The sequence below is a fragment of the Mesoplodon densirostris genome, chromosome 4 (assembly GCF_025265405.1).
Source record: "Mesoplodon densirostris isolate mMesDen1 chromosome 4, mMesDen1 primary haplotype, whole genome shotgun sequence".
Classification (NCBI taxonomy): Eukaryota; Metazoa; Chordata; class Mammalia; order Artiodactyla; family Ziphiidae; genus Mesoplodon; species Mesoplodon densirostris.
The window spans coordinates 99,261,564-99,288,304 of record NC_082664.1 but is presented as its reverse complement, the minus strand read 5'-3'; the positions used below and the strand labels follow the sequence as shown (position 1 = coordinate 99,288,304).

Below are 26,741 nucleotides of genomic sequence, written 5' to 3'. Positions count from 1 at the left end.
CTAAATTACAAAAGTCATGCTTCCTATACCAAAAGTGTCATTAACACGTATTGTGCGCTAAGTATATGTTGAATGTATGAATAAACAGCTGAATGGGTGAATGAATGAATGGGTGAATGAAACCCTCATCAATGGGTTGATGAATTTCTTTACAAAAGCAAATCTTTATTGAAAATAGAATTCCAATATTGCCTGGGTCTAAAGTCTTTTTATTTTTGAAAAATATGTGTAAGATTCAGAAATTATTATTTATAGTTATAACTAGAAATGGAATAATAATACAGATTCATTTGCTATCATATTACTTAAAAACACTTAAAAATAAATATTACCTTCTCATCATATTGTGAAACACAAGTGTTGAAGCCAGATTTCCTGGGTTTGAATTCTGAGTCAGCTGCTGATCTGCTGTATGGGCTTGGGCAAGTTACTTAGCCTTTCTGTGCTGCATTTCTTCCTGTGTAAAAAGGACCTAATGTATTACCTCTCTACCAGAATTGTTGTGAGGATTAAAATGCCTTTAAGACATGTAAGGTGCTTATAATAATGCATAGCAATTACATAGTAAGTCCTCGAAAAGCTAATATCATGATTATTAAAAAAGGGTTTCTTTCATATAGGACTTAATACTTTCCAAATAGGTTTTAGTGCCATAAAGTTAGTTTTTATTGAAAATGACGATAACAAAAAACCCTGGTATATTTCTTCCTATCAAATAATGCAAGTAACATTATGTTTTTCCTCTTCCTTTGATTGTCAGCTTAATCTAATTTAATGCTTTGTTAATATTATTATGGTGTATTTTCTTTGTCCTTTAATGTTACTCTTTCTATTTATCGTTTAATCTCTTTTATAGAAAATTAATTACCAATGCAAATTTTATGTAAAAAACAATAGGTTTAGGTATTCTTTGTATTTTAAGTATTTAATATTTGCCTGAAAAGAATCGTTTGTTTTTTTAGGGCTACAAAGGAAACATCTAATGAAAAGAACAAGGTAGAGTAAAAAATTAATTATAAAAAATATTATCCTGTAGTAAAAAATTACTTTGTGAAAGGTATAGTGGAAAAATAGAAAATCTTCCTTTGTTGTAGAAACATTTACTTTGAAAAAATAACTTAGAAACACTGTTGATAAAATTATCCCTTTGATAAACATCTGTTCTTTTAAGAAGTATCTGTGTTTTTGCTTTAATAAAGAGATATTTATCACCTCTGTACACTTAGTATATTTTATAAGTATTTTGGGGACATTGTGAAATAGTATGTTTTATTTGTAGGTCAAAGAGCAAATTAATTCTATGGATGACCTTGATGACTTAACTCAGTCATCTGAAACAGCTTTGGAGGATTGCCAGATGCTTTACTCTAATTATAAGAATTCCATGTTGCTAATAGAACAACTTGGCATGGAGTGTAAAGGTAGGACCATGGTATAAATATGTATATTTTTGTGTATACTGTTGTAATATTTGGTAGAATTCACCAGTGTAGCCATTTGGGCCTGGAATTTTCTTTGTGGGAAGGTCTTTAAGTAGGACTTTAGTTTCTTTTTTAGATATAGGGCTATTTAGTTTATTTGTTCTTTTTGTTTTTTTTTTTTTTTTTGCGGTACGCAGGCCTCTCGGTGCTGTGGCCTCTCCCGTTGCGGAGCACAGGCTCCAATGCGCAGGCTCAGCGGCCATGGTTCATGGGCCCAGCCGCTCCATGGCATGTGGGATCTTCCTGGACCCGGGCACGAACCCGTGTCCCCTGCATCGGCAGGTGGACTCTCAACCCCTGCGCCACCAGGGAAGCCCTATTTGTTCTTTCTTGATTGAGCTTTGGTATATTCCCTCTTTCAAGGAATTCACCCACTTCATCTGAGTTGTCAAATTTATTTACATAATGTTCATAATATTACTCTGTCAGTCTTTTAATATCTATAGAATCTGTAATAATTTCTCTTTACTCATTTCTGTGAAATTGGTAATTTGTGCCTTCTCTCTGTCTTTTTTTTTTTCATTATCAGCCTGGCTAGAGGTTTATCACTTTTATTCATCTTCTGAACATATTTGGTTTCACTGTTTTTTTTTTAAATTATTTATTTATTTATTTATTTTTGGCTGTGTTGGGTCTTCATTGCTGTGCTCAGGCTTTCTCTAGTTGCGGCAAGCAGGGGCTACTCTTCATTCAGTGTGAGGGCTTCTCATTGCTGTGGCTTCTCTTGTTGTGGAGCATGGATTCTAGGTACATGGGCTTCAGTAGTTGTGGCACACGGGCTCAGTAGTTGTGGCTTGCAGATGGTAGAATGCAGGCTCAGTAGTTTGGGCACACAGGCTTAGTTGCTCTGCGGTATGTGGCATCTTCCTGGACCAGGGATCAAACCCGTGTCCCTTGCATTGGCAGGTGGATTCTTAACCATTGTGCCACCAGGGGAGTCCCTCATTGATTTTTCCATGTCTTTATTCTTTTGTTTGTTTTGTTTTTTCTCATTGATTTTTTTCTTTGATGCTTTTTATTTCCTTTCTTCTGCTTGCTTTGGGTTTACTTTGCTCTTTTTTTAAAAATATTTATTTATTTATTTTATTTTTGGCTGCGTTAGGTCTTAGTTGCAGCATGTGGTATCTTTTGTTGCAGTGCGTGGGCTTCTCTCTCTAGTTGTGGCATGTGGGCTCAGTATTTGTGACACTCCAAATGGGGTGTGGGCTCCAGCGTGTGTGGGCTCTGTAGTTGCGGCATGCTGGCTCTCTAGTTGTGGCTTGCGTGTTCAGTCGTTGCAGTGGGCGGGCTTATTTGACCCATGGCATGTGGGGTTTTAGTCCCCCGACCAGGGATCGAACCCGTGTCCCCTGGATTGGAAGGCAGATCCTTAACCACTGAACCATCAGGGAAGTCCCCTAATTTGCTCTTTTTCTGGATTTTTATGTTGGAAGCCAAGGTCATTGATTTGAGACCTTCTTTTCTAATACAGACATCCAGTGCTATAAATTTTCATGCAAGTAAGCAGCATTCCACAAATTGTAATATATTATGTTTTCATTTTTATTCAGTTCAAAATACTTTGTAATTCCTCTTTTCATTACCTCTTTAATCCAAGGATGATTTAGATGTGTGTTATTTAGTTTTCAAATATTGGAGTATTTTCCAGAAATATTTTTGTTCTTGATTTCCAGTTTGATTGCTTTGTGGTCAGAGAACATACTTTGTATGACTTAAATCCTTTTGACTTACTCCTATATTTTATAACCCAGAATATAGTCTTTTGGTAAGTGTTCCATGGCTACTTGAAAAGAATGGTGGTGTTCAAGTCTACAGTATCCTTGATGATTTTCTGCCTGCTCTTTCTATCACTTATTCATTGAGGGGTATTGAAATCTCAGACTGTAATTGTGGATTTGTCTATTTTTCTTTGCAGTTCTCTCAAGTTTTGCTTCATATATTTTGAAGTTACTAGGCGCATAAACGTTTAGGGTTGTTATGCTTCTTATTAATTGACACTCCTCATTATGAAATGACCTTGTTTGTTGCTGATAATGTTTTTTGCTCTGAAGTCTACTTTGTTTGGTATTAATATAGCCAGTCTAGCTTAGCTTTGTTTTGTCACATGTTAGTGTGGTATATCTTATTTCTAACCTTATTACAAATTTATGTCTGTATGTTTAAAGTGCATTTCTTATAGGTGGCATACAGTTGGGTCTTGCTTTTTGATCCAGTCTGGCAATCTGCTTTTTCTTAAAAATTAATTAATTTATTTATTTATTTATTTTTGGCTGTGTTGGGTCTTCATTGCTACGCACAGGCTTTCTCTAGTTACGGCGAGTGGAGGCTACCCTTCGTTGTGGTGCACAGGTTTCTCATTGTGGTGGCTTCTCTTGCTGTGGAGCACAGGCTGTAGGCCCATGGGCTTCAGTAATTGTGGCATGTGGGCTCAGTCGTTGTGGCGCATGGGTTTAGTTGCTCCATGACGTGTGGGAGGACCAGGGCTCAAACCTGTGTCTCCTGCATTGGCAGGTGGGTTCCTGACCACTGCGCCACCAGTGAAGTCCCTGACAATCTGCTTTTTAATTGAGGTTTTCAGACCATTTTCACTTAATGTGATTATTGATACAGTAGGTATGAATCTGTCATTATGCTGTTTGATTTCTGTTTATTCCATCTGTTCTTTGTTCCCCTTTTCTTTTTCTGCCATCTTTTAGATTAATCAAGTAATTTTTATGATGTAGTTTTATTTCTTTTTTGTTTTTTTGTTTTATTAACTGTAACTCTTTTGTTTCACTATTTTAGTGGTTGCTTTAGGGTTTACAGTATTTTACTTAGGGTTATCACAGTCCACCTTCAAGTAATATTGTACCACATCATATATAGGATAAGAATATTACAAAATAGTTTACTTCCACTTCTTCTCTCCTTGCCAGATCCTCCTGTATTTGTGGGATTGTAGTTTTCATTAAGTTTAGAAAGTTGTTGGCCATTCTTTTCTTCAAATATTTTTTTTTCTGTTTCTTTCCTCCACCTCTTTGGGGCATTGTATATTTAGCCACTTGAATTCCTGGTCAGGGAATTAAGGTCCCGCATGCTGTGCGGCATGGCCCCCCCAAAAATGTATTTTTTTTGTTATGGATGAGTGAAGGTGAAAAGGCACAGTGCTTTTATACATAGAAATTACTCATATATTTTATTTCTATCTTTGTTTTCTTCCTAATGCAGATTCTGTTAGCTTATTGAAAATTCAGGATGCAGTTCTTTCATATGAAAGATTAATAGAACTTAAAAAAGATCACTGTGAACTACTTACAGGAAAAAACAACAAAATGGAAAGTAAGGTTACTGGGCTACCAAAGGAGCTATCAGAAACAAAAGAAATGAAATCCCAGTTAGAGCATCAAAGAGTGGAGTGGGAACAAGAGCTCTGCAGCTTGAGGTATTGAAAGTCTTGGTTTTAAAGAAATATTTGAACTGTTTCTATTTACTGTAATACTACAGATGTGTATTTACTTTAATACTATTGGAATTTTTTTTTTTTTTTTTTTTTTTTTTTTGTGGTACGTGGGCCTCTCACTGTTGTGGCCTCTCCCGTTGTGGAGCACAGGCTCTGGACGCGCAGGCTCAGCGGCCATGGCTCACGGGCCCAGCCGCTCCACGGCATGTGGGATCTTCCTGGACCGGGGCACGAACCCTTGTCCCCTGCATCGGCAGGCGGACTCTCAACCACTGCTCCACCAGGGAAGCCCTACGGGAAGTTTTATACTTGCTAACTTACCTGCTGGGATTTTACAGGGGAGAAAACTTCATTAGTATTGTGGAGTGTGAAATTCTTGGAAATAATACAACAAGTTCTTAACAGTGGATACTTCTACTAATTATTTAATGTATATATTTCCAAATCATCATTTTCATGGCCATATAGAAGTCCTCCATACAAAGCCTCATTTTTTTGTAATCTCTCTTTTTTTTAATTTTATTTTTTTATACAGCAAGCTCTTATTAGTTATCCATTTTATACATATTAGTGTATACATGTCAATCCCAAGCTCCAAGTTCATCCCACCCCCCTTCTTTCCCCCCTTGGTGTCTATACGTTTGTTCTCTACATCTGTGTCTCTATTTCTGCCTTGCAAACCAGTTTACCTGTACCATTTTTCTAGATTCCACATATATGCGTTAATATATGATATTTGTTTTTCTCTTTCTGACTTACTTCACTCTGTATGACAGTCCCTAGATCCAACCACGTCTCAACAAATGACCCAATTTTGTTCCTTTTTATGGCTGTGTAATACTCCATTGTATATATGTGCCACATCTTCTTTATCCATTCGTCTGTTGATGGGCATTTACATTGCTTCCATGACCTGGCTATTGTAAATAGTGCTTCAGTGAACATTGGGGTGCATGTGTCTTTTTGAATTATGGTCATTATTTTTTTTAGCTAATTGAATTTCAGTTATTTTTCATTTTTCTGTATTATATTTAATGCTACAAGGAATGTCTCTTCTATAAATTCATTTCTACATTTCTGATTATTTATTTGGAATAAATTCTTTAATATTGTGTTATTTGGTTAAAGTATGAGAACTTTTTAAAAAGGTCTTTGATCCATGTTTCTAAATTGTTCTCCAGAAAGTTTATATTACTTTACACTCCGACCAACAGAAGTATGAAATGGCCATTTTTCTGAAGACAAAATTTTTAAAAAATTTATGTAGTTTTTTTCTTAACATATGCATGGATGAAATAAAAGGTAAAAATGGAAGGTGATTACTGATTAGTTTATTCAATATCTCTTTCATACAGAGATAAAATTAGTTCACAGGTTTGTGCTGAAAGCACAAAATACTCTCTAATTAATTAATATGGATCCTGCCTTACGGGATTTAAAATTATTTATTAAATAGATAATAAACAACAAGTTGAAAAGGTTGCAAAAGAAGAAACATAAAAAGTGTGGGGCAACAGATATTAGACTCCCTAGCCTAGTCTTGGATTATAGTATCTGAAGATATATGTTCTGTAAAAGGCATCTGCAGATTTTATCTGGCACTGTAAGTCATTTAGGGGTACCTGTAGTATTTTATGAAGTTGAAATTTTATTTCTAGTGAACTTATAAACTTGTTTCTAAACAACAGCTTCTCTTTTTAACTAGTAACTAAATTATCTGTCCTAAAGGAGGAGTAATTATGACAGTGTGGAAAACAGGGTAATTTTCGGCCTAACTTCACTGAATAATTTCAAAATTTCTTTCCTACACTATTCACCAGAGTTACTCTTGACTAAAACTTACTTAAGTGGCAGAATGTTTTTTCATTGCTACCTTTCAAGTATATATATCTTTATGAAGAGATTGAAGTGAGGAATTAAAAATATGAGACCTAGAAAGGAAAAAAAAAACTAGAGAACAGAAATTTCATTAGGATACTAAATCAGCGGGTGAAGAGCCAGATCATAAAATGAACTTTTTATTTTCCAACAAAACACATTTTAAGGTAAGCATTTTTAACTGCAGATTCACCCTAAAACAAGAAAAAAAGAAGAGAAGAAATGCTGACAGGTTATATGAAAAAATTAGGGAGCAGTTAAGAAGAAAAGAAGAGCAATACAGTAAAGAAGTTGAAATGAAACAACAACTTGAACTCACTCTCAGAGCACTAGACATGGAACTGAGGACTGTGAGAAATAATCTGAATCAGGTAAGTTAATCTTTGGTGAAAATTTCAAATTTCCAACAGTATTTCCTCAGTATTATTTGTAATATCTCTTTGATTTAATATATATTATTTAGGTTTAAAACAAATAAAAAGTGTTATCTCATCCTAAATATGAACTATGACACTTATAGCTTAAATTATTAATTTCTTGCCATTTTTAGCTTCTACTACATGCTCTGTGTATGTTTTCTGAATGGAGGAATGGAAGGTAAATTGAGCTTAATGATTAACATAATGATTGGCATTTTTGGTCCATTCGAAAGTAATATTCTTAATTCCAATCCATGTGTTAATTTTGGCTTTTCTATGTTAAAATACAGGGTAAATTGCCTTGAGACTGTGATGGAACTAGTTAAATGCTTTGTAAAAAGATTTTCTTTCACAATACTATATCTCCCTGTATTTTTGCTCTGTGATAAGTTTAGCAGTCATTTAAATTAAAATCTTAAGTTATTCATGTGGGATAAATATCCTTGTGTTTATTTTAAAAGGCTACTTCCTTTTAACAGTTTTGTTTTTTTTTAATTCTGCTCTTAAGCTTTTGACTTTTTTTTTTAATGGTATGAGACCAAAAACCTCATGAAATGTGTCTCCAGGTTGTAGAAGAGCGAAATGATGCTCAGAGGCAGCTTTCTCGAGAGCAGAATGCCAACGTTTTACAAGATGGGATCCTGACCAGTCACCTTGCCAAACAAAAGGAGATAGAAATGACTAATAAGGAAATTAATTCTGAGGTATTTTCTTTAATCATTTTCAAATATTTGTGTGTATGTATCTGTATATGTATATATTTTTAAAAACAAATACTATACATCACAGACAGTGTAGAGGATATTTAAAACCTATTTAAGTATATTTTGGGGTGGGGGTTGACCTTTCTTGTCCATTGGATATTTAATATTTTTAATTCAAACATAATTGAATTATATTTGACTAAATTTAATTCAAGTAGTATTTTTAATTCAAATCCATTTGTCTGCAACAGTCAAGCAGTGACATACAATAGCCTCATCCAAGGAGAGGCTTTTAATATTTTCCATAGGAACTGATGAACTTTTCATAATCTCAAAACTATTGCTACCATCTAGAAAAGTCTGCACCCTGATGGTGGTTTAGGCAGGGAAGACCATGTGTGCTCCACCATCGACCACACTACCAGACCAAATCCCAGCACTGAATACGTTCTTGCCCTCTGCTTTGGAGTGAACATGTCAATCACTATGCACCTCATCATTTTCAGTGCCTAAATCAGAGTCTGTTCTTGGCTTCACTGTCATTTCTTTAACCAGTACCCCATCAATGACATTTTCACATCACTTACAATTTTTCAGTATCGTAAAAGCTGCAACATTAGTTGTAAAAACATTTTTTTTTTTTTTTTTTTTTTTTTTTGCGGTACATGGGCCTCTCACTTTTGTAGCCTGTCCCATTGCGGAGCACAGGCGCCGGACGCACAGGCTCAGCGGCCATGGCTCACGGGCCCAGCCGCTCCGTGGCATGTGGAATCTTCCCGGACTGGGGCACGAATCCGTGTCCCCTGCATCGGCAGGCGGACTCTAAACCACTGCGCCACTGGGGAAGCCCGTAAAAACATTTTTGAGCACTTAAAAAAAATTATTTCCTTAGAATAAACTTACAAAATTACCAAAAAAAAAAGAGAAAACCCCCAAACAAACAAACAAAACAACATTATGGTTTTTGGCAGTGATTTCACTTCCTTGATAGATTAATAGAGAGGTTAGTTTATCCCTTCCACTGATGGTAAGGAGGAAAGGTATAGCCAGTTCAGAGACCGTCTTTTGGATGTCATTCTTCTACTTGTGAGAAAATTAACACTTCGCTCCATGTGGTGTCCTATTTCAGTACAAGGAACTTTTGAAAATAGTGATAGATATGCCATAATATTTATTTAGTGATAATTTATTGATAAGTATTTTATTTTTAGTGAAACAGTTCATTGTACTTCCCCCTACCTTACTATTTTAAGCATTATGAAGAGAGAATAAAAGTTATTGCAGCAGCGAATAATCTCACGATTTTCTAAGATCTCTATAAATTTTACCTTATTTACCACTAGTGTATGCACCATAGTGAAATATAAGGCTCATTTCATATTTATATGTTTGTACTAGAGAACTAGCTGTGGTTTGGTGTAAGAGGACTCATAGTAAAGTCAGAAGACCTGGAGAAAAGCCTGCAGCTTGCTTGTATTTTTGACTTCCTCATTTCCAGGACTGTCATAGCTAAATGAGTTAATTGATGTTTGTAGAAGTGCTTAGTACAGTTATCAGTAGATGTGATTCTTGTAACTGTCTATAAAAATATTAGAAACGTAGAATATTTATGAAATATTCTCAGGACTATATAAATATTAGAAACATAGAATATTTATGGAATATTCTCAGGAAAAAAAAATTTTAGGAAATTTAATCTGTCAAAATATATACAGAGCTAAGGCTTTTACTATGGGGTAGCTGTATAGGTTAGATAGCAGATGTAATTTTTTTTTAAGCTAGCAGGTGGTATTTTATTTTATTTTTTATTGATGTATAGTTGATTTACAATACTGTGTTATTTTCAGGTATACAGCACAGTGATTGAGTTATATATATATATATATATATATATATATACATATATATATATATATATATACCTTTATAGATTCTTTTTCCAAATATTGAGTGTAGTTCCCTGTGCTACACAGTAGGTCATTGTGGATTATCTGTTTCTTATATAGTAGTGTGTATATATTAATCCCAACCTCCTAATGAATCCCTCCCCCTCTTTCCCCTTCAGTAACCATAAGTTTGTTTTCTACGTCTGTGAGTCTCTTTCTGTTTTGTAAATAAGTTTATTTGTATCATTTTTTTAGATTCCATGTATAAGCGATATCATATGATATTTGTCTTTCTGTCTGGCTTACTTCGCTCAGAATGATAGTCTTTAGATCCATCCATGTTGCTGCAAATGGCATTATTTCATTCTGTTTTTATGGCAGAGTAGTATTCCACTGTATAAATATATCACATCAGATGCAATTTTTAAGTATAGTCAGATTTATTAATCTTTTATTTTAAGCCTTCTGGGTTTGTTATAATTTAGAGAAAGGCCTTTCCAATTCTGAGCTTCTTAAAAATTCTCCTGTGGTTTGTTTTTTACTTTCATAGATTCATTTTCTTCAATTAAATTTTTGAACTTTTGAAGATTTCTGCTTGTAAGAAGTCTGAGGTTTGTATCCAACCCTATTTTTTCCAGTTGGATATCCACTTATTGCAGCCTTTTCATTGTATCAACATATAGGTTAGTCTTTCAGAGGAAATCGTGAAATGTCAATTTATTGCGTACTAGCTAAAAATCTCCTTTATTTCACTTAGGTGTCCGATAGCCCTGAAAAAGAAAAAGATCTGTTACATAAAAACCACATGTTGCAGGATGAAGTTGCCATGCTAAGACTGGAAATCGACACAATAAAATGTCAGAACCAGGAAAAGGAAAAGAAATATGTTGAGGACATTGAAATTGTAAAAGAAAAGAATGATGATCTTCAAAAGACAATAAAACTGAATGAGGAAACATTAACAAAGACAATATTCCAATATACTGGACAGCTTAATGTTCTGACAGCTGAGAATACAATGCTAAACTCTAAGCTGGAGAATGAAAAACAAAGCAAAGAAAGACTGGAAGCAGAAGTGGAATCCTACCGTTCTAGACTGTCTGCTGCCATACATGATCACCATCAAAGTCAGACATCAAAAAGAGACCTGGAACTTGCCTTCCAGAGACCAAGAGATGAGTGCTTATGCTTGCAGGACAAAATGAATTTTGATGTGTCTAACCTGAAAGATAACAATGAGATGCTTTCCCAGCAACTTTCTAAAGCTGAAAGTAAATTCAGTAGCCTAAAAACCAAGCTCCATCACACGAGGGATGCTCTCAGAGAAAAGACTTTGGTGTTAGAATGTGTACAGAGAGACCTAAGCCAAGCACAGTGTCAAAAGAAGGAACTTGAACACATGTATCTAAGCGAACAAGGCAAAGTGAATAAATACATTGGAAAGCAGGAATCCTTAGAAGAGAGATTATCTCAACTCCAGAGTGAAAACATATTGCTCAGACAGCAACTGGATGATGCGCAAAACAAAGCTGACAGTAGAGAGAAGACAGTAATTAACATCCAAGACCAGTTTCAGGAGATTGTGAAAAAACTTCAAGCTGAAAGTGAAAAACAAGGTCTGATGCTGGAGGAAAGGAACAAGGAGTTAATCAATGAATGTAATCATTTAAAAGAGAGAATGTATCAGTATGAAAATGAGAAAACAGAAAGAGAAGTAAGTATCCAAGAAGAGAAGTAATTCTCAGACTTCCTGAAAGAAAATTCAAAGTGATTTTGATTATGGCTAAATGTTGAATCTAGTTGAATAGAAATAATATATAGACTATAAATCTATAGACTGTAAATCAGCCTAAAAGCATACCTTGTATCCAGCAAATAAAGAATTAGACCTGAGAGGTGCTTTACTTTGAGTAGAGACATTGTGTCACCTATGAAATTTTAAGAGATTAAGTTATAAATTGTTAATGGGTATAGACAGGTATTAGTAATTTACTCTTCTACTGCTAAGCTAATAATTTTAATCTTTATGTCACCACATTTTAGTATCATGATGAAGCAGATAAATGAAACGCTCAGATCTAAAATGAATTATTTTGAAATTAAGGTTCAGTTGTGTGTATTACCTTGACAGTCAATTCCAGATTTCCCAAATGAACTGATGTGTCGATGCCATATCTCATAGTACTTTTCCTTCAGTAGCTTGTCATAACTTCTTAGTTGATATAATTTTATTTTTATTCATGTCAATTTGAATTAATTTGAGAAATAGTTCAGCCTCAAACCATGTATTCTTATGACCTCTCAGCTCATTAAAGGCATCTACTTTTCATTAAATCATAATTTGGGATTAAAGTAGTGAGCTTTAGCAAAACTATACTTGATTTAATCTTCCCACTTCTATTTATAATTTACTTGGTACATTTTTACAAATAATTTGCTCATAATTCTCATTTTAAGGCTCAGTTACTATCATTTGGATATAAATCTGTCCAATACAAAGAGAATTGTAGCTCTCTGTGACTTATTAATTTGGCATTGGACTCCCATTTTCAGACTAGTGAGGGGTGGCAGATTCATGAGTAGCAGGAATAGGGTGGGGGACAGGGTCATAGGGGCTGCTATCAGGAGGCAGAGGGAGGCCCTGAAGGTCTCATTTTAATTCTAGGAATTAAAATGGGAATGACCTCATTTTAATTCTGAGATAGGAATCTATTGAGCACTGCATTGAATATGTGAGGATCTCTGAAGTTAATGGAAACCTCCAGTAGAGAAGAGGGAAGATGTTCCCACCACTCGTCCCACCTACACACCCATTTCTTTCTGAGACTTGAGGAGGTCCTCAAGCTCAGCAAATTGATCGGGAAGGGCGGGGAGTGGATAGTGGGACTGAATCCATTGTCTAAGTAACTTAATAGCGATAAGGCCGGAGGGTAACACCTTCTGTGTCTTAAACCAAATTCAGTGAGCAGGAAGGTGCACATACAAGAAGAAGGAGACAAATTGATGTCTCTGGTGATAGTTTTCAAAGTACATAGGTTGGAGTTATCTATTATTAACATAACTTAATAATAAGGTAATTTATAAAATCAGTGACAGAGTATCTTATTAGGCACTTGTGAGACAACTTCAACAAGAACTGGCTGATACCCTAATAAAGCAATCTATGTCAGAGGCTTCACTGGAGGCCACGTCACGTTATCGTACTAATTTAGAAGATGAGGCACAGGATTTAAAGAAAAAATTACATCAAGTCACAAGTCAGGTATGTATGAAATTTAACGTGTCAATACTTAATGTATAGGATAAAGTGTTTTAGGACACTCATTTTCATGGATGGCTTTCTTTTGTATTTTCGTTACAAGTAAATTTATTATAATTTTGTTGTCTTTATAATGCACTTGTTTCTTAAACTCTGACTTTCATCCTGCCATTTGCATTATATATTTTTTCTTACAATATTTACCCTTAGGAAAGTTGAGAATTGTGTGTGATTCCTCACAGAAGTTGAGAGACTTTTTTTTTTCTATTAAACAGTATTTTTTAGTGATATCTCTACTACCATGATGAAGCAAGCCAGATAAAATCAGAGGATAATGTTTAATGGAATGTTCCATAAAATTGTCATGTTTCATCTTCACTTTCGTGAATGGATATAGTATCTGTGTATATTTATTTCATGGATTTCAGAATAACTTGTGCAGAAAGGTCATTATACAAACCAGTTGAAGTTAGGCACTGCCTTCATTTTCTTTTCATTTTAGATATATTGTAAAAGCGTAGAGATACTCAGATCGTGTATAGTATGTACACCCAAAATAGAAAATTAAGAAAATTATCTACATCCTGCCATTGTATTTTTAAAAAAGCTATTGAGATAATTCACATATCATATAATTCACCCATTTAAAATGTGTAGTTCAATCTCTCCTTGTATATTCAGAGAGTCATGCACTTGGCATCAATTATAGAGCATCTCCATCACCCCCAAAGGAAAACCCTGCATCCCTTAGCCATCACCCATGGCCCCCATCTCCCTCAGCCCCAGCAACCACCAGTCTAATCTCTGCCTCTGTAGATGTGCCTATTCTGGGTATTTCATATAAATGGAATGACACAGTATGTGGTCCTTTGTGATTAGCTTTTCTCATTTGACGTAACATTTTCGAGGTTCATCCATGTTATAGCGCATATCAGTACTTCCATTTCTGTATATTGTCGAACAGCACGTTATGTGGCTAAGCCGTTCATCCATTCATCAGTTGATGGGCCTTTGGGTTATTTCCACCTTTGGGCTGTTAATAATGCTGCTGTGAACAGTCATTTACAAGTTACTGTGTGGACATAATTTTTATCTCCCTGCTGTTGGGTTTTATCCTCTGAGTTAATTGGCTGATTTCACCTTTTCTTGGCCTTTACTCATGCTGTCCTTTCTGTCTTTACAGTTTCTTTTCCTCCTGCCTAATCCTCCATTTATTCAGACCTGGCCCCCAGTCTTCTCCATGAAGCTCTCTCTCTGACTGTCCTAGCTCTCACTGACCCTGTCATCTAGTCTGTGAAGAACGCTTTAGCCCTTAATTTTACACTGTTTTAATGTTTTTTCATGAGAGAGAATCGCGTCTAAGTATAAATTTGTCTAACAGGGAATATTTATTGATATGCACGGCACCTGTCTTGCATAAATTGAAAATATTTTAGCTTAACAGTTGCTAGGATACAATTAAGTACTTTATACCATACCAATAACTTTTTCTTGGAGATATTGATATAATCTTTTATTAAAATGTATTTTAAGCAATTAAATATACAATTAAAAGCTCTTAATCTAATAGAGGAGAATTGTTCAATTAAATGCTCTTTTTTTTTTCCCCTCACTCTGGAAAAAAAAATCTAAATTTGCCTCCCTTCATTATGCAGCCAGAACTGGGGATTTTCACATTGATAGCATTTCACCAACTGTAAAGCTCTGTGGATAGCTTCTCCAATATCCATACCACATAACCTTAATTTTCTCATCCGAGTGTTTTCTAGACATAACCAGTTGCTGGGAGTGAATTGATTCAGAACTTTGATTTAGCAGTAGGGTGATATTTCCATGCCAGTGACTTAACCCTTCCTCTGATGGTCATGTAAGTTATGTACCACTCAATCCAGGAGGTGCTATTTGCATATTAGTCCATGATCACTGCCCACTGAGTAGTACAGAGAGGAAGTAAGTTATAAATTATTATAAGTGGAAAAAAGGACTAGTGGAATCAGTGAAAGTTTTTGAAGTACTGGGCACATACATTCTGGTCCTCATGCTCCCTGTTTACTGCCAATTTCAATGGTATGGAGAATGATTTCAGTGTGACTTTTACAGGAGACCACTTCTGTTGGCATGCCATCTGCCTAAAATATCAAATTGTTTAGAACATAAAATACAGCAATAGTAATAATTCTGATTGTAAACACTTAGCATTTACTATGTGCCACGTACTTTTCTAAATACGTTATGTACACCCCACCCCAAATTAATCTTCCCGACATCCCAGTGAGGTCAGTGCTATTATTATTTTTTTTTTTTTGCGGTATGCGGGCCTCTCACTGTTGTGGCCTCCCCCGTTGCGGAGCACAGGCTCCGGACGCGCAGGCTCCGGACGCGCAGGCTCAGCGGCCATGGCTCACGGGCCCAGCCGCTCCGCGGCATATGGGATCCTCCCAGACCGGGGCACGAACCCGTATCCCCTGCATCGGCAGGCGGACTCTCAACCACTTGCGCCACCAGGGAGGCCCAAGTGCTATTATTATCTTCATTTTACGGCTGGAGAAACTGAGACACAGAAAATTTAAGTAATTTGCTCAAGGACATACAGCAAATAAGTGGTGGAATTGGGACTCAGACCCACGCATTCTGGCTCCTGTGTAGATACTACCTCTCACACTAGTCCCTGAAGCATCTGGTTGTCACCAACAGTAGTCTGTAGTGTGAACGTTCATAATCACTGAAAGAGCTGTGGTCATTCACATATGTGGATATTTAAAATTATAGTTGGTATAGAGCGTGGAGTAAAAAATATAAATGTCTTTCCCCATTTGGCCAATTTATAAATTTGTGTATTTATTTGATAAAATATAATTTAAAGCATGAATGATGTTGTGGTTTAGTACGAGAAGTCAGTAACTTGTAAAGGGCCAGATAGTAAATATTTTAGGCTTTGTGGTTCACAAGGTGTCTGTTGTAGCAACTCAACTCTGCTGTTGCAGCAGGAAAGTAGCCATAAACAATATGCAGATGAAAGACATAAAAACAGATGATGGCGGATTTGCTAGATTATCAGTAATTTAAAAAAAAATTTTTTCCTTTTAGTTGCAAGAAGCACAGGATCGATGTACAGAGGCCATGAGATGTGCTGAGAAGACGCAGGATCACATCCAAAAGTACAATTTAAAGCAGCATAGAAAATAACTTAAGTATAAGTATAGAGCAGATAAGCAGTATAGTATGAGAATTATATCAGTTATGACAATAAATACATCATTGTAAAGCTGGGTAAACATTTCAGCTTTGAGCTATTTTGAAATGCATAATTTTTCTCCATTATTTCTAAATTTTTCACATTATCCACAGAACACAACTAGAAAACGGCACAATTGCCAAATCATCTACTTTTCAAAATTCTAAGAATGTATGTAATTGAACCTGCAGGTGTTTGTTCAGAAAATGTGTGGTATTTTAAAATCTATATGTGAGAGTAATTATTTAAAAATATGCATTTTAGGCTTGAAATTGAAAATGCCAAGTTAAAACCTACAGTCAAAAAGCAAGCGGATAAAATTGAAGAGCTTCAGAAAAACCTGTTAAGTACAAGTTCAGTAAGTCAATCTCTTAATTTCTGTCATGCTGAAAAGGAATTTTAATTTTTTTACTAGTAATATATAAGAATATTTTGGACAATATGAAAAGTCTCATTGATAAAAGAGTTTATTTTTATATTGATACTACTTGCTACTGGTAGCATAATTCCTCTTTATAGAGGAAGTTGACTGAAATAATAAAACTGATTTTTATAGTAAGACTTTAATTAAAAAGATGGTGACAGTCCAAAAGCAATATTTTATATATACCACATTTTGTTTATTCATTCATCTGTCAGTGAACACTGTGATTTTTCCACCATCTGGCTATTGTTAACAATGCTGCTATGAACAGTGGTACACAAATATCTGTTTCAGTCCAGAAAATTGAGTAATGATTTGATCTAGAATTCTGAACTTCCCTTGTAATCTAAACCCTCCAGTGCTATTTTGAGAATGAATTACTTTTAATGTTGTAGTTCATTTTCTTTATCAAGAAGGAATACTAGGTCACTATGCAAGCATTTTTCTGAAAGGAATGTATTTTTTCCTTTCTTGGATTTTATTGTACTTTATTTTTTAAAGATTTTTTTGATGTGGACCATTCTTCAAGTCTTAATTGAATTTGATACAATACTGCTTCTGTTTTATGTTTTGGTTTTTTGGCCAGGAGGCATGTGGGATCTTAACTCCCTGACCAGGGATCAAACTTCCTGCATTGGAAGGCAAAGTCTTAACCACTGGACCTCCAGGGAAGTCCCCCTTTTTTCTTTAAAAAAAGAAAAGAGATGCCAGTGAAAAAGCAGAAATGGCTGCTCAATCAGGGCCTTACATAGTAACAGGTGCTCCTAGCATGGCAAGTTCAGGAACAATTTTTCTCCCAGACACTTGAGTTAATCAGCCTTTCAAAGGTGTAACAGCCAGTCTCAGAAAAGACTGATGTGTAATCCAGGATTCCAATTTATCAATGTATAGTGAAAGCTATGTATTTATTTACCAAGCAGAAGGGAATTCTCCTGCCGTTTATACTCTCCTTTGTAGGGAAGCTACCTATGATTTAAAAATCAGAAGATTCTATTGTGAACCCTAAGTTGGAGGGATGAGGTAGATGCGCCTATCAACTCGTTTCTTTCCATCACAATAGTTAGATTCATGCAGTGTCATTATACAGATATACCTATCAGGGGGACTAGAACATTCTATTGACTGGCCCTTCTTGTGTTCAAAGAAACATTGAAAATTATTTTTTCTAGACTTGATATGCATTAGTCACATTGTATTAGCATACTTTTCATACGAGTGACAACACAATATGTTGACAAAAGGAGTCTCATGTGAATGAGAGTGCCAGATGTCCCCTTACATTGTCAAACACATCTATTCGGGTATCAGAAATTGAAAATTTTGTAAGGATACCCCACACTGAGTAAGCGTATTAAAAAAAATAATGAGGGATTTTCTGTAGATTCCTATAGAAATGAGTTAGGATTATGACATAGAATTATTGGCCACTTTAAGGTCTACACAAATCAAAAATTTAATGAGAGAGCTTTTCACCAACTCAGTCAGTAGCCCTGGCTTCTCCTAAAGTTCTCATCTCAGGAATCCCCAGGCCAGAGCCAACCTGAGTTAAGATATATGGTCAACACAGTGTTGAGATGAAGAATCTGGGCTGGGAAGAAGAGAGAGCTCTAGCTGACTCAAGACTCCAAACAATATAGTTGAGTATTCACCTGAAAGGAGTGTCAGAAGACTTCCATAAGGTCAGGTCTCTATGGAGTAGGAAATCATTCAAAAGAAAACAAGGGCAGGGACTTCCCTGGTGCAGTGGTTAGGAATCCGCCTGCCAATGCATTGGACATGGGTTTGATCCCTGGTCCGGGAAGATCCCACATGCCGGGGAGCCACTAAGCCCATGCACCACAACTACTGAGCCTGCACTCTAGAGCCTGCGAGCCACAACTACTGAGCCCATGTGCTGCAACTACTGCAGCCCACGTTCCTAGAGCCTGTGCTCTGCAACAAGAGAAGCCACTGCAGTGAGAAGCCCACGCACCACAGTGAAGAGAAGCCCCCACTCACCTCAACTAGAAAAAGCCCACACGCAGCAACGCAGATCCAATGCAGCCAAAAAAAAAAAAAAAAAAGAAGAAGAAAACAAGGGCAAATAATTGATAATCTGATCCTTGTGAAAAACTTTCACATTGTAAAAGAAAATAAAGACAAAGTATGCTGGTCAACATCCTAAGGGTGAGGGTGCCCCCCAAGATTAGAAAATAACACTACACTCAAAGTAACACCAATAAGAATAAACGTAAAGTGTCCAAGAATAGCTCTGTACAAGGATAATCCACACTGAGTAATGGCTCATGAGTGTGGCTGAGGATGTTGTCTATGAGGAGCAAGAAGGGGGAGAGAAAAGTACAGGTGATCTCAGCAAAGGGGTCAAGGCTGCAAAGGTAGGTTAGGGAATCTGGTACGAAGCCTTGAGATGTAAGGAGCCCTGAGAGAATTTAGAAAGAGGATTAGAAAGGGTCAAGGACTGAACATCAAGGGTTACTGTCATTCAGACTGAGGTGGGCTCAGAGGAGCAGAGGCAGAGTGTGGTCATGTTCGCGGTTGCTGCTGAGAAGTGAAGCAGGGTAAGGACTGAAGAAGAAACGGTTCTTGATGACCCTCAAAACTTTTAGTGGAGTTACAAGATTGAAAGTCAATTTAGTGTAAAAGAAGAGAATAAGTGATGAAAGATGAATTATGGATGAGACCATGCGTTAAAGAATGTAAGAGTCCCGGGCTTCCCTAGTAGCGCAGTGGTTAAGAATCCACCTGCCAATGCAGGGGACACGGGTTCGAGCCTTGGTCCGGGAAGATCCCACATGCCGCAGAGCAACTAAGCCTGTGCGCCACAACTACTGATCCTGCGCTCTAGAGCCCGCAAGGCACAACTACTGAGCCCATGTGCCTAGAGCTCATGCTCTGCAACAAGAGAAGTCACTGCAATGAGAAGCCCACGCACCACAACGAAGAGTAGCCCCTGCTCACCACAAGTAGAGAAAGCCCGCACGCAGCAACAAAGACCCAACACAGCCAAAAATAAATAAATAAATTTAATTAATTAATTTAAAAAAAGAATGTAAGAGTCCAGTAGCGGGAGTGAGGGAGAAAAAGGATGAGAGAAAAAGCTACAAGAATCAAGAAGAAGTTACATTTTTTTTTTTATGCGGTACGTGGGCCTCTCACTGTTGCGGCCTCTCCCGTTGCGGAGCACAGGCTCCGGTCGCGCAGGCTCAGCGGCCATGGCTCACGGGCCCAGCCACTCCAAGGCATGTGGGATCTTCCCGTACTGGGGCACGAACCCGTGTCCCTTGCATCAGCAGGCAGACTCTCAAACACTGCGCCACCAGAGAAGCCTGAAGTTACATTTTTATTTAGTGTACAGAAGACTTAAACTTTATTTAAAGAGAAGAATGGTTAATAGAAATGGAGAAATTGTAACCTATGGAAGAATGCTTACAGAGAATGAAAGGCTTTATCTTGTGTGGGAATTTTTCAAAGATTATATTAGTAAGATGTGATTTAACAAAACCTGGAATATCTTAAACCATTGATGAAAATGTTTCTAGGGCATCTTTAGAAACTAAAACGTAAATATAACCACTCTTTAAAAAAATTTCATTAACGTGTAAAAACCTCTGTGTTATTTATTTACTTATTAATTTATTATTATTATTATTATTTGGTTGCTCCAAGTCTTGGTTGCAGCAGGCGGGCTCCCCAGTTGCAGCAGGTGTGCTCCTTAGTTGTGGCATGCAACCTCTTAGTTGCGGCCTGCATGTGGGATCTAGTTCTCTGACTAAGGATTGAACCCAGGCCCCCTGCATTGGGAGCATGGAGTCTTATCCACCATGCCACCAGGGAAGTCCCAAAACATCTGTTTTTAACAAATAAATTTTGGCAATTTAAATTCTAGAAAAATGATGAAATGATGAAAATGAAAAATCAATATAAGCTGTTTCAAGAAAAGTCATTATTTTTGAAATCTGTCCTTATTGGCATCAGGTTTATAAACTGTGTTTCACTATAAGCGTATATTACTCATGAACTCATGAGAAGTAATATTTTTAAGAAAGAAGAGTAAGTCTCTAGGTTTTAAAAACTAATTAATTTTTTTTGAGGATGAAAAGGAGCAATTAAAGAAATATATTGAGCTAAAACAGTCTCTGGAATATAGTTTGGATCGAGTAATGAAGAAAAATACTGAATTAGAAAAAGAGATTGCTGGGTAAGATTTTAATATTTCTGATAATTTCAACAATTAATTGATTTAACTATAATTTTGTTTTATTAAAACCTTAGATACAAATTCATTTTATATGTGTATATTCATACTGAAACAAATCATCCATCCTATTTAAAAGTTTACTTTAGAAACTCACAGCACAATCTGAAACTGTTTTGAGTGCCCCAGTATTACAGTTCCTCTTTAATGATTTCTAAAACAATAACAATAGTGTGCCTTGCATATAGTAATGTCACTCTGCTCTTCATCATCTACCTTGAATTTTTATGTCTGCAAGATATCTTTGCTCTTTTTGGGTAATCCTGCCTTCAGCGTTCAAGTATTTTAATATCTAAAAACCTATTTGTGTCACTGTTTAACAACATCAAAAACTATCTTGATTTTGCTTATGTTTTCTTTCTGCTCTAAAAGTTTAGTTCTAAAATATACGTACAAAAACATATGTATGACTTAAAGAATAATAAAATTAATGTTCATGTTTTGACCACTCAGATTATAAAAAAAAAAAAATAGAGTGTTTCCCAATGTCTGTGATGCCTCCACATGGCTTCCTTTCTGGTTATTTGCTGAGCACAATTTGCCCTCAGCATCCACAGATTCAACCAACCTCAGATTGAAGGTATTCAGGGGGAAAAAAATTCCAGAGAGTTCCCAAAAGCAAAACTTGGATTGGCCTCAGGTGGCAACTATTTCCATAGAATTTATTTACATTGTATTTATAACTATTTACATAGCACTTACCTTGTATTAGGTATTATAAGTGATCTAGAGATGATTTAAAGTATACAGGAGTATGTGCTTAGGAGGACTTGAGCATCTGTGGATTTTGGTATTGTACTTATGGTTCTTCCCTGATTCTCATTAGTATTTTTCTCTCATTTAATTTTCTCTACATTGCTTGGCATTTTGTTAACATTGTGCTGGGCAAGATTTCTAGATCTCTTAAAACAGCTTGAAGAGACTGGTACACATTCTCTCTCTGCTGATTTCCTTTTTTATGAAGCTCAGCCTGGTTTTCTTCTCCATCAGCTCAGACTCCAAAGATTGTTCTTGTTTCTTTTTCTATTTTGAGTGAGTGAGTGTCGATGATTTTTTGTGTGTTATTTCTTTGCTTCTTGTAGAGGCTGTGGTCAGTAGGTACCAAAATGTCTTTTTGTGTCTTTTCAAAACATTCATATATGATATGCTCTTCTTCTTCAGCTTGGATACTGATGTCTGGTTTATAACTAGTATTTAATAATAAGTTAGTATTTCATATTAACATACTAAAAATGGATACTAATAACAGCTTCCTTATAAGAACCGTATAATATATGTATACACATACTATATTAACTCTTTACTTAGCATGTGTCATAAAATTTTTCTTCATATTATTTACCTAAGATTATAAGTTAGTTATTATGCTTTCAAACCATATTAGATTAGAACAGATGAGAAAGGATTATAATTTATAGAGTTTATTTTATATGATAGAACATATATCTGTTTAAATAGTTATTAATTATCTACTCTTAAAGAACTTGACTTATTCATTCTAGACATTTCTACAGACTTAAGAAACTCTTAAAAATGGCAAGAAGGAAGTTAAATGAATATGAAAATGGAGAGCTTAGTTTCCATGGAGATTTAAAAACCAGTCAAAGTGAAATGGATATTCAGATTAACATGCTAAAACATAAGGTAATTTTTAATCAGTTTTGGGACCAAAAAGCCACTTAATTGGGGGAAATATAAATCACTCCATGCTTTGAGCAGTGAAACATAGATTTGTCTCTTAATTTTTTAGACTTGATACCAGTAAAAAAGACAGCTTTTTCCTATATATTTTTTCCATAAAAAGGGCACACTGTTGACTGTTTGTGTCTTGAACCATGGCTAGGGATCTGAAGCTGAGCAGCACACCATTACCCCAAAGCATCCATTATTTTTTGGTGACAGCTTTATTGAAATATAATGAACATACCATGAAGTCCACTCATTTAAACTGTACAATTCAGTGACTTTTAGTATATTCAAAGAGTTATACAGTTATCACCACAATCAATTTTAGACCATTTTCATCACCCTAAAAAGAAACCCTATACTTTTTAGCCATCACCCTGTGCCAGTTTTCCCTTCCTCCTATTCCCAGCCCTAATACCACGACTGTACTCCCTGTTTCTATAGATTTGCCTATTTTGGATATTTCATGTCAGTGGAATCACAGAATATGGGGTAATTTGTGACTGCCTTCTTTCATTCAGCATAATATTTTTAAGGCACATCTGTTTTGTAGCGTGGTTCAATACTTTATTTCTTTTTATTGCTGAATAATATTCATTTGTATGGACATACCACATTTATTTATCCATTCATCAGTTGATAGACCTTTGGGTGGTTTCCACTTTTTTGGCTATTGTTAATAATGCTGCTATGAACATTCATGTCCAGGTTTCGGTGTGAACATATTTTTTTCCTTTCTTTTTGGAATATACTTATGAATGGAATTGCTGTATCATATGGTAACCCTGTTTAAACTTTTGAGGAACTGCCGTACTGTTTTCCAGAGTGGCTGCACCATTTTACATTTTTATCCAAAGTGTGTAAGCATTCCAGTTTCTCTACATGCCCGCCAACACTTGTCATTACCCGTCTTTCTGATTATAGCCATCCTAGTAGGTGTGAAGTGGCATCTCATTGTGGTTTTGATTTGCGTTTCGCTGTTGACTAATAAGGTTGAGGCACTTTTCATGTGCTTATTGTCTATCTGTGTATCTTCTTTGAAGAACTGTCTATTCAACTTTTTGCCCATTTTTAAGTTGGATTGTCTTTTTATTATTGAATTGTAAGAGTTCTTTTTGTATCCTAGATACAAGTCTTCGATTGGATATAGGATTTTCAAGTATTTTCTCTCACTCAGGACCTTGCCCTTTCCCCTTCTTGATGGTGTCCTTCAAAACACGGAAGTCTTTAATATTGATGAAGTTCAGTTAGTCGATTTTTGTCTTTTGGTGTCATATCTAAGAATTGCCAAATCCAGTCATGAAGATAAACACCTGTGTTTTCTTCTAAGAATTTTGTAGTTTTAGCTCTTGCATATTGACTTAATTTCTACATATGGTATGAGGTAGAGGTCTAATTTTATTCTTTTGTATGTGGATATTCTGTTGTCCCAGTACCATTTGTTAAAAAGACTATTCTTGTCTCATTCAATTATTTGGCACTCTTACAGTCAGTTGGCCGTAAATGTGGGGCTTTCCTTTTAGATCCTCAATGGTAACGCATTGATCTATATGTCTGTCCTATGCCAGCATCAAGTCAGATTTTATGAGAATTCTTTCTTCGTCATCTTGCATCTTACCAGTTGTTTTATGTAATAATAAAAAGTCAGTGTAGTGGAATGTCTTTAACTCTACTTCCGTGGAGGTTTTTTGCCTCTTGAAGGAGCCTGTGGCCAGCTTATGCCTCACTGACCCCATGACACAATGGGAAGTAGGTTTACAAAGGTAAAGTCCATTCCTTTTTTTCTCCCTCCATTCAGACCTTTAGTCTCTCACCCAGTGCCTCCCACTTCACTCCAGTTTCCATCACATCTTGGTCACGAGATCTGCTGACTTCGTCTGCTATCTGCTTCATTATGTTTAGCTCATTATAATTCATAGACTCATCCATAGGTTTCACCATCTAGGAGAAGATTAAGTCTGGGCTGTCAGCTTTCCTTGTTGGAAGTCTCTCTAAGCCATCATGTTGCAATTCACAATTAAATCATCTTTTGATGTGGTTCTTGTGTATAACACTCGTGCTGATCTTGTTCTTGACATAGATCCTGCATTCTCAGAAACCACAGTTCCCTGTATCTACCTTCTTTGATTGAAAAAGAAAGAGATGCATAGCTGTACTTTATAGCTTAACACATAACGAATAGAATAACTATTTCAACCCATCCAAAGAAAAAATTTTAAGAGTATAGCTGTTAAAAACCAGGTAGGGCTTCTCTGGTGGTGCAGTGGTTAAGAATCTGCCTGCCAATGCAGGGGACAATGGTTCGAGCCCAGGTCCGGGAAGATCCCACATGCCATGGAGCAACTAAGCCCATGCGCCACAACTACTGAGCCTGCACTCTAGAGCCCGCAAGCCACAGCTGTGGAACCTGTGTGCCACAACTACTGAAGCCCATGCACCTAGATTCCGTGTTCCACAACAAGAGAAGCCACCGTAATGAGAAGCCTGTGCACCTCCACAAAGAGTAGCCCCTGCTCGCCGCAACTAGAGAAAGCCTGTGCACAGCAACGAAGACCCAACACAGCCAAAAATAAATAAAATAAATAAAATAAATTTTTTTAAAAAAGGTAATAATTTATCTGGGACAAATAATAGATTAGTAATTTGAATTTCAAAATTTCAAAGCCAGTGTGTATGATATAGAGAAGCACTGTGGTACAATGTAAAAATGAGATATCCTACCTTCCCTTACAAACAAGCTTTAAGTAAGGTAAAGGAAAAATTGTATTTAATTATATACTGCCAAAGGACATTCCATTTGTTTTACTACTGAGAAGATTAAAAATGCTTCCATGATGTTTTATTTCCTCTCTGAGGAAAGGACAATGAAGATTGAGTCCTAGATTAATACATATTCAAAGTTGCCTATCCCTTAGAATTTCAGTTAATTGAGATGAGGTAAAAAAGTCTGATTTTGGTAATTAAACTGACGATTTCTAGTTGTTTTTCAACTATTATACTTCATATGTCTCCTTGCTTACCAATCTTCCTTATCTTCAAACTTGAGGGGAAATTCTGAAGAGGCATACCTGCCTATTTGTAAGAAATTGTAAGTGAAGGGAACCTGCCCAAAACTTCCTCCTGAATAGTTCTTAGGTCTTTCTTCTAGTTATCTGCTTCTTCTCATCAGCATTGTTTGTCATTTTAAATTAATCTCAACATTTATTAGATTCCAGTTTATAGGAAACCAATTTCTACTGTGTCTAAGTTATGTTTCTTATTATCTCTTTTTTTCATCCACTTTTCTATCTGTTTTTTCCTAAAAATCTCCTCAAAGTTTAGTAGCTGAAATAAGCAACATTTATTTTGTTCACAATCTATACTTAGGAAAAGCATAACCAGGACAGCTGGCCTCTCTTCCCCTCAGTTGGAACACCTACCCTGAACACCTAGGCTCTCTTTGTGGCCTGAGCTTCCTCACAACATGGGGCTGGGTTCCAAGGTTAAGAGCCAGGCAGAAGCCGTGTTGCCTTGTCTAACCTTGCCTTGCAATTCACACAGCATCTCTTTCACCATATTCTGTTCATTAGGAATAAGTCACTTATGCTTGGCCCATAGTCTACCTTTTGTTATGGGATAATTTTTTTCAAAAACTTATGGATACATTTAAAAACCAGCATAATCTACCCACTGGCCACAATTTTTATATTCCTTCCACATGAAGAATACACTTATCCCTACTCAGTTCCCCCACAAGTCTCAATTGTTACGGTGTCAGGCTCAGGCTTGAGTCCAGGATCTTACCATTTTTCACCAGGTATGGATGGGGATTAGGCTCCTGGGTGTGGTTTCTAGAGTATAGCCCCTTGAGTACCAATCCTCTCAGTACTAAGACTTGAGAACTAAAGGGACAAATCTTCTGTCACCCACATAACCAACATTCTGTTAAACTGCTAAAGACTCTCCCTTTCAGAAATGGAAAATGGAAGACATGCTGGTCCATAGCAGTTCTGAAATACAGCCTGATACCTGCTGCCAGCTCTGTGATTAGGACTTAGTCCCGACCATGGAAGTGATTCTCCTTTGCTGTACCCTC

The 26,741-nt window shown here is 36.2% G+C and overlaps 1 protein-coding gene across 16 annotated transcripts in view; it reads left to right on the top strand.

The window, feature by feature from the left end:
* The window catches only part of LOC132488552 (ankyrin repeat domain-containing protein 26-like), a 95,302-nt gene that overhangs the window by 55,243 nt on the left and 13,318 nt on the right, over positions 1 to 26,741 (top strand). For 9 of the 16 annotated variants that reach the window (XM_060096851.1, XM_060096862.1, XM_060096861.1 and 6 more), the window contains 11 exons: positions 963 to 996; positions 1,280 to 1,421; positions 4,689 to 4,902; positions 6,986 to 7,169; positions 7,784 to 7,921; positions 10,565 to 11,521; positions 12,917 to 13,069; positions 16,154 to 16,224; positions 16,566 to 16,659; positions 20,817 to 20,923; positions 22,483 to 22,624. In XM_060096851.1, coding sequence (XP_059952834.1) covers positions 963 to 996; positions 1,280 to 1,421; positions 4,689 to 4,902; positions 6,986 to 7,169; positions 7,784 to 7,921; positions 10,565 to 11,521; positions 12,917 to 13,069; positions 16,154 to 16,224; positions 16,566 to 16,659; positions 20,817 to 20,923; positions 22,483 to 22,624 — 2,236 coding nt within the window. Of the gene's footprint in view, positions 1 to 962; positions 997 to 1,279; positions 1,422 to 4,688; positions 4,903 to 6,985; positions 7,170 to 7,783; positions 7,922 to 10,564; positions 11,522 to 12,916; positions 13,070 to 16,153; positions 16,225 to 16,565; positions 16,660 to 20,816; positions 20,924 to 22,482; positions 22,625 to 26,741 lie in introns of those variants that run through there. The other 7 variants (XM_060096854.1, XM_060096857.1, XM_060096855.1 and 4 more) reach the window with 5 other exon arrangements.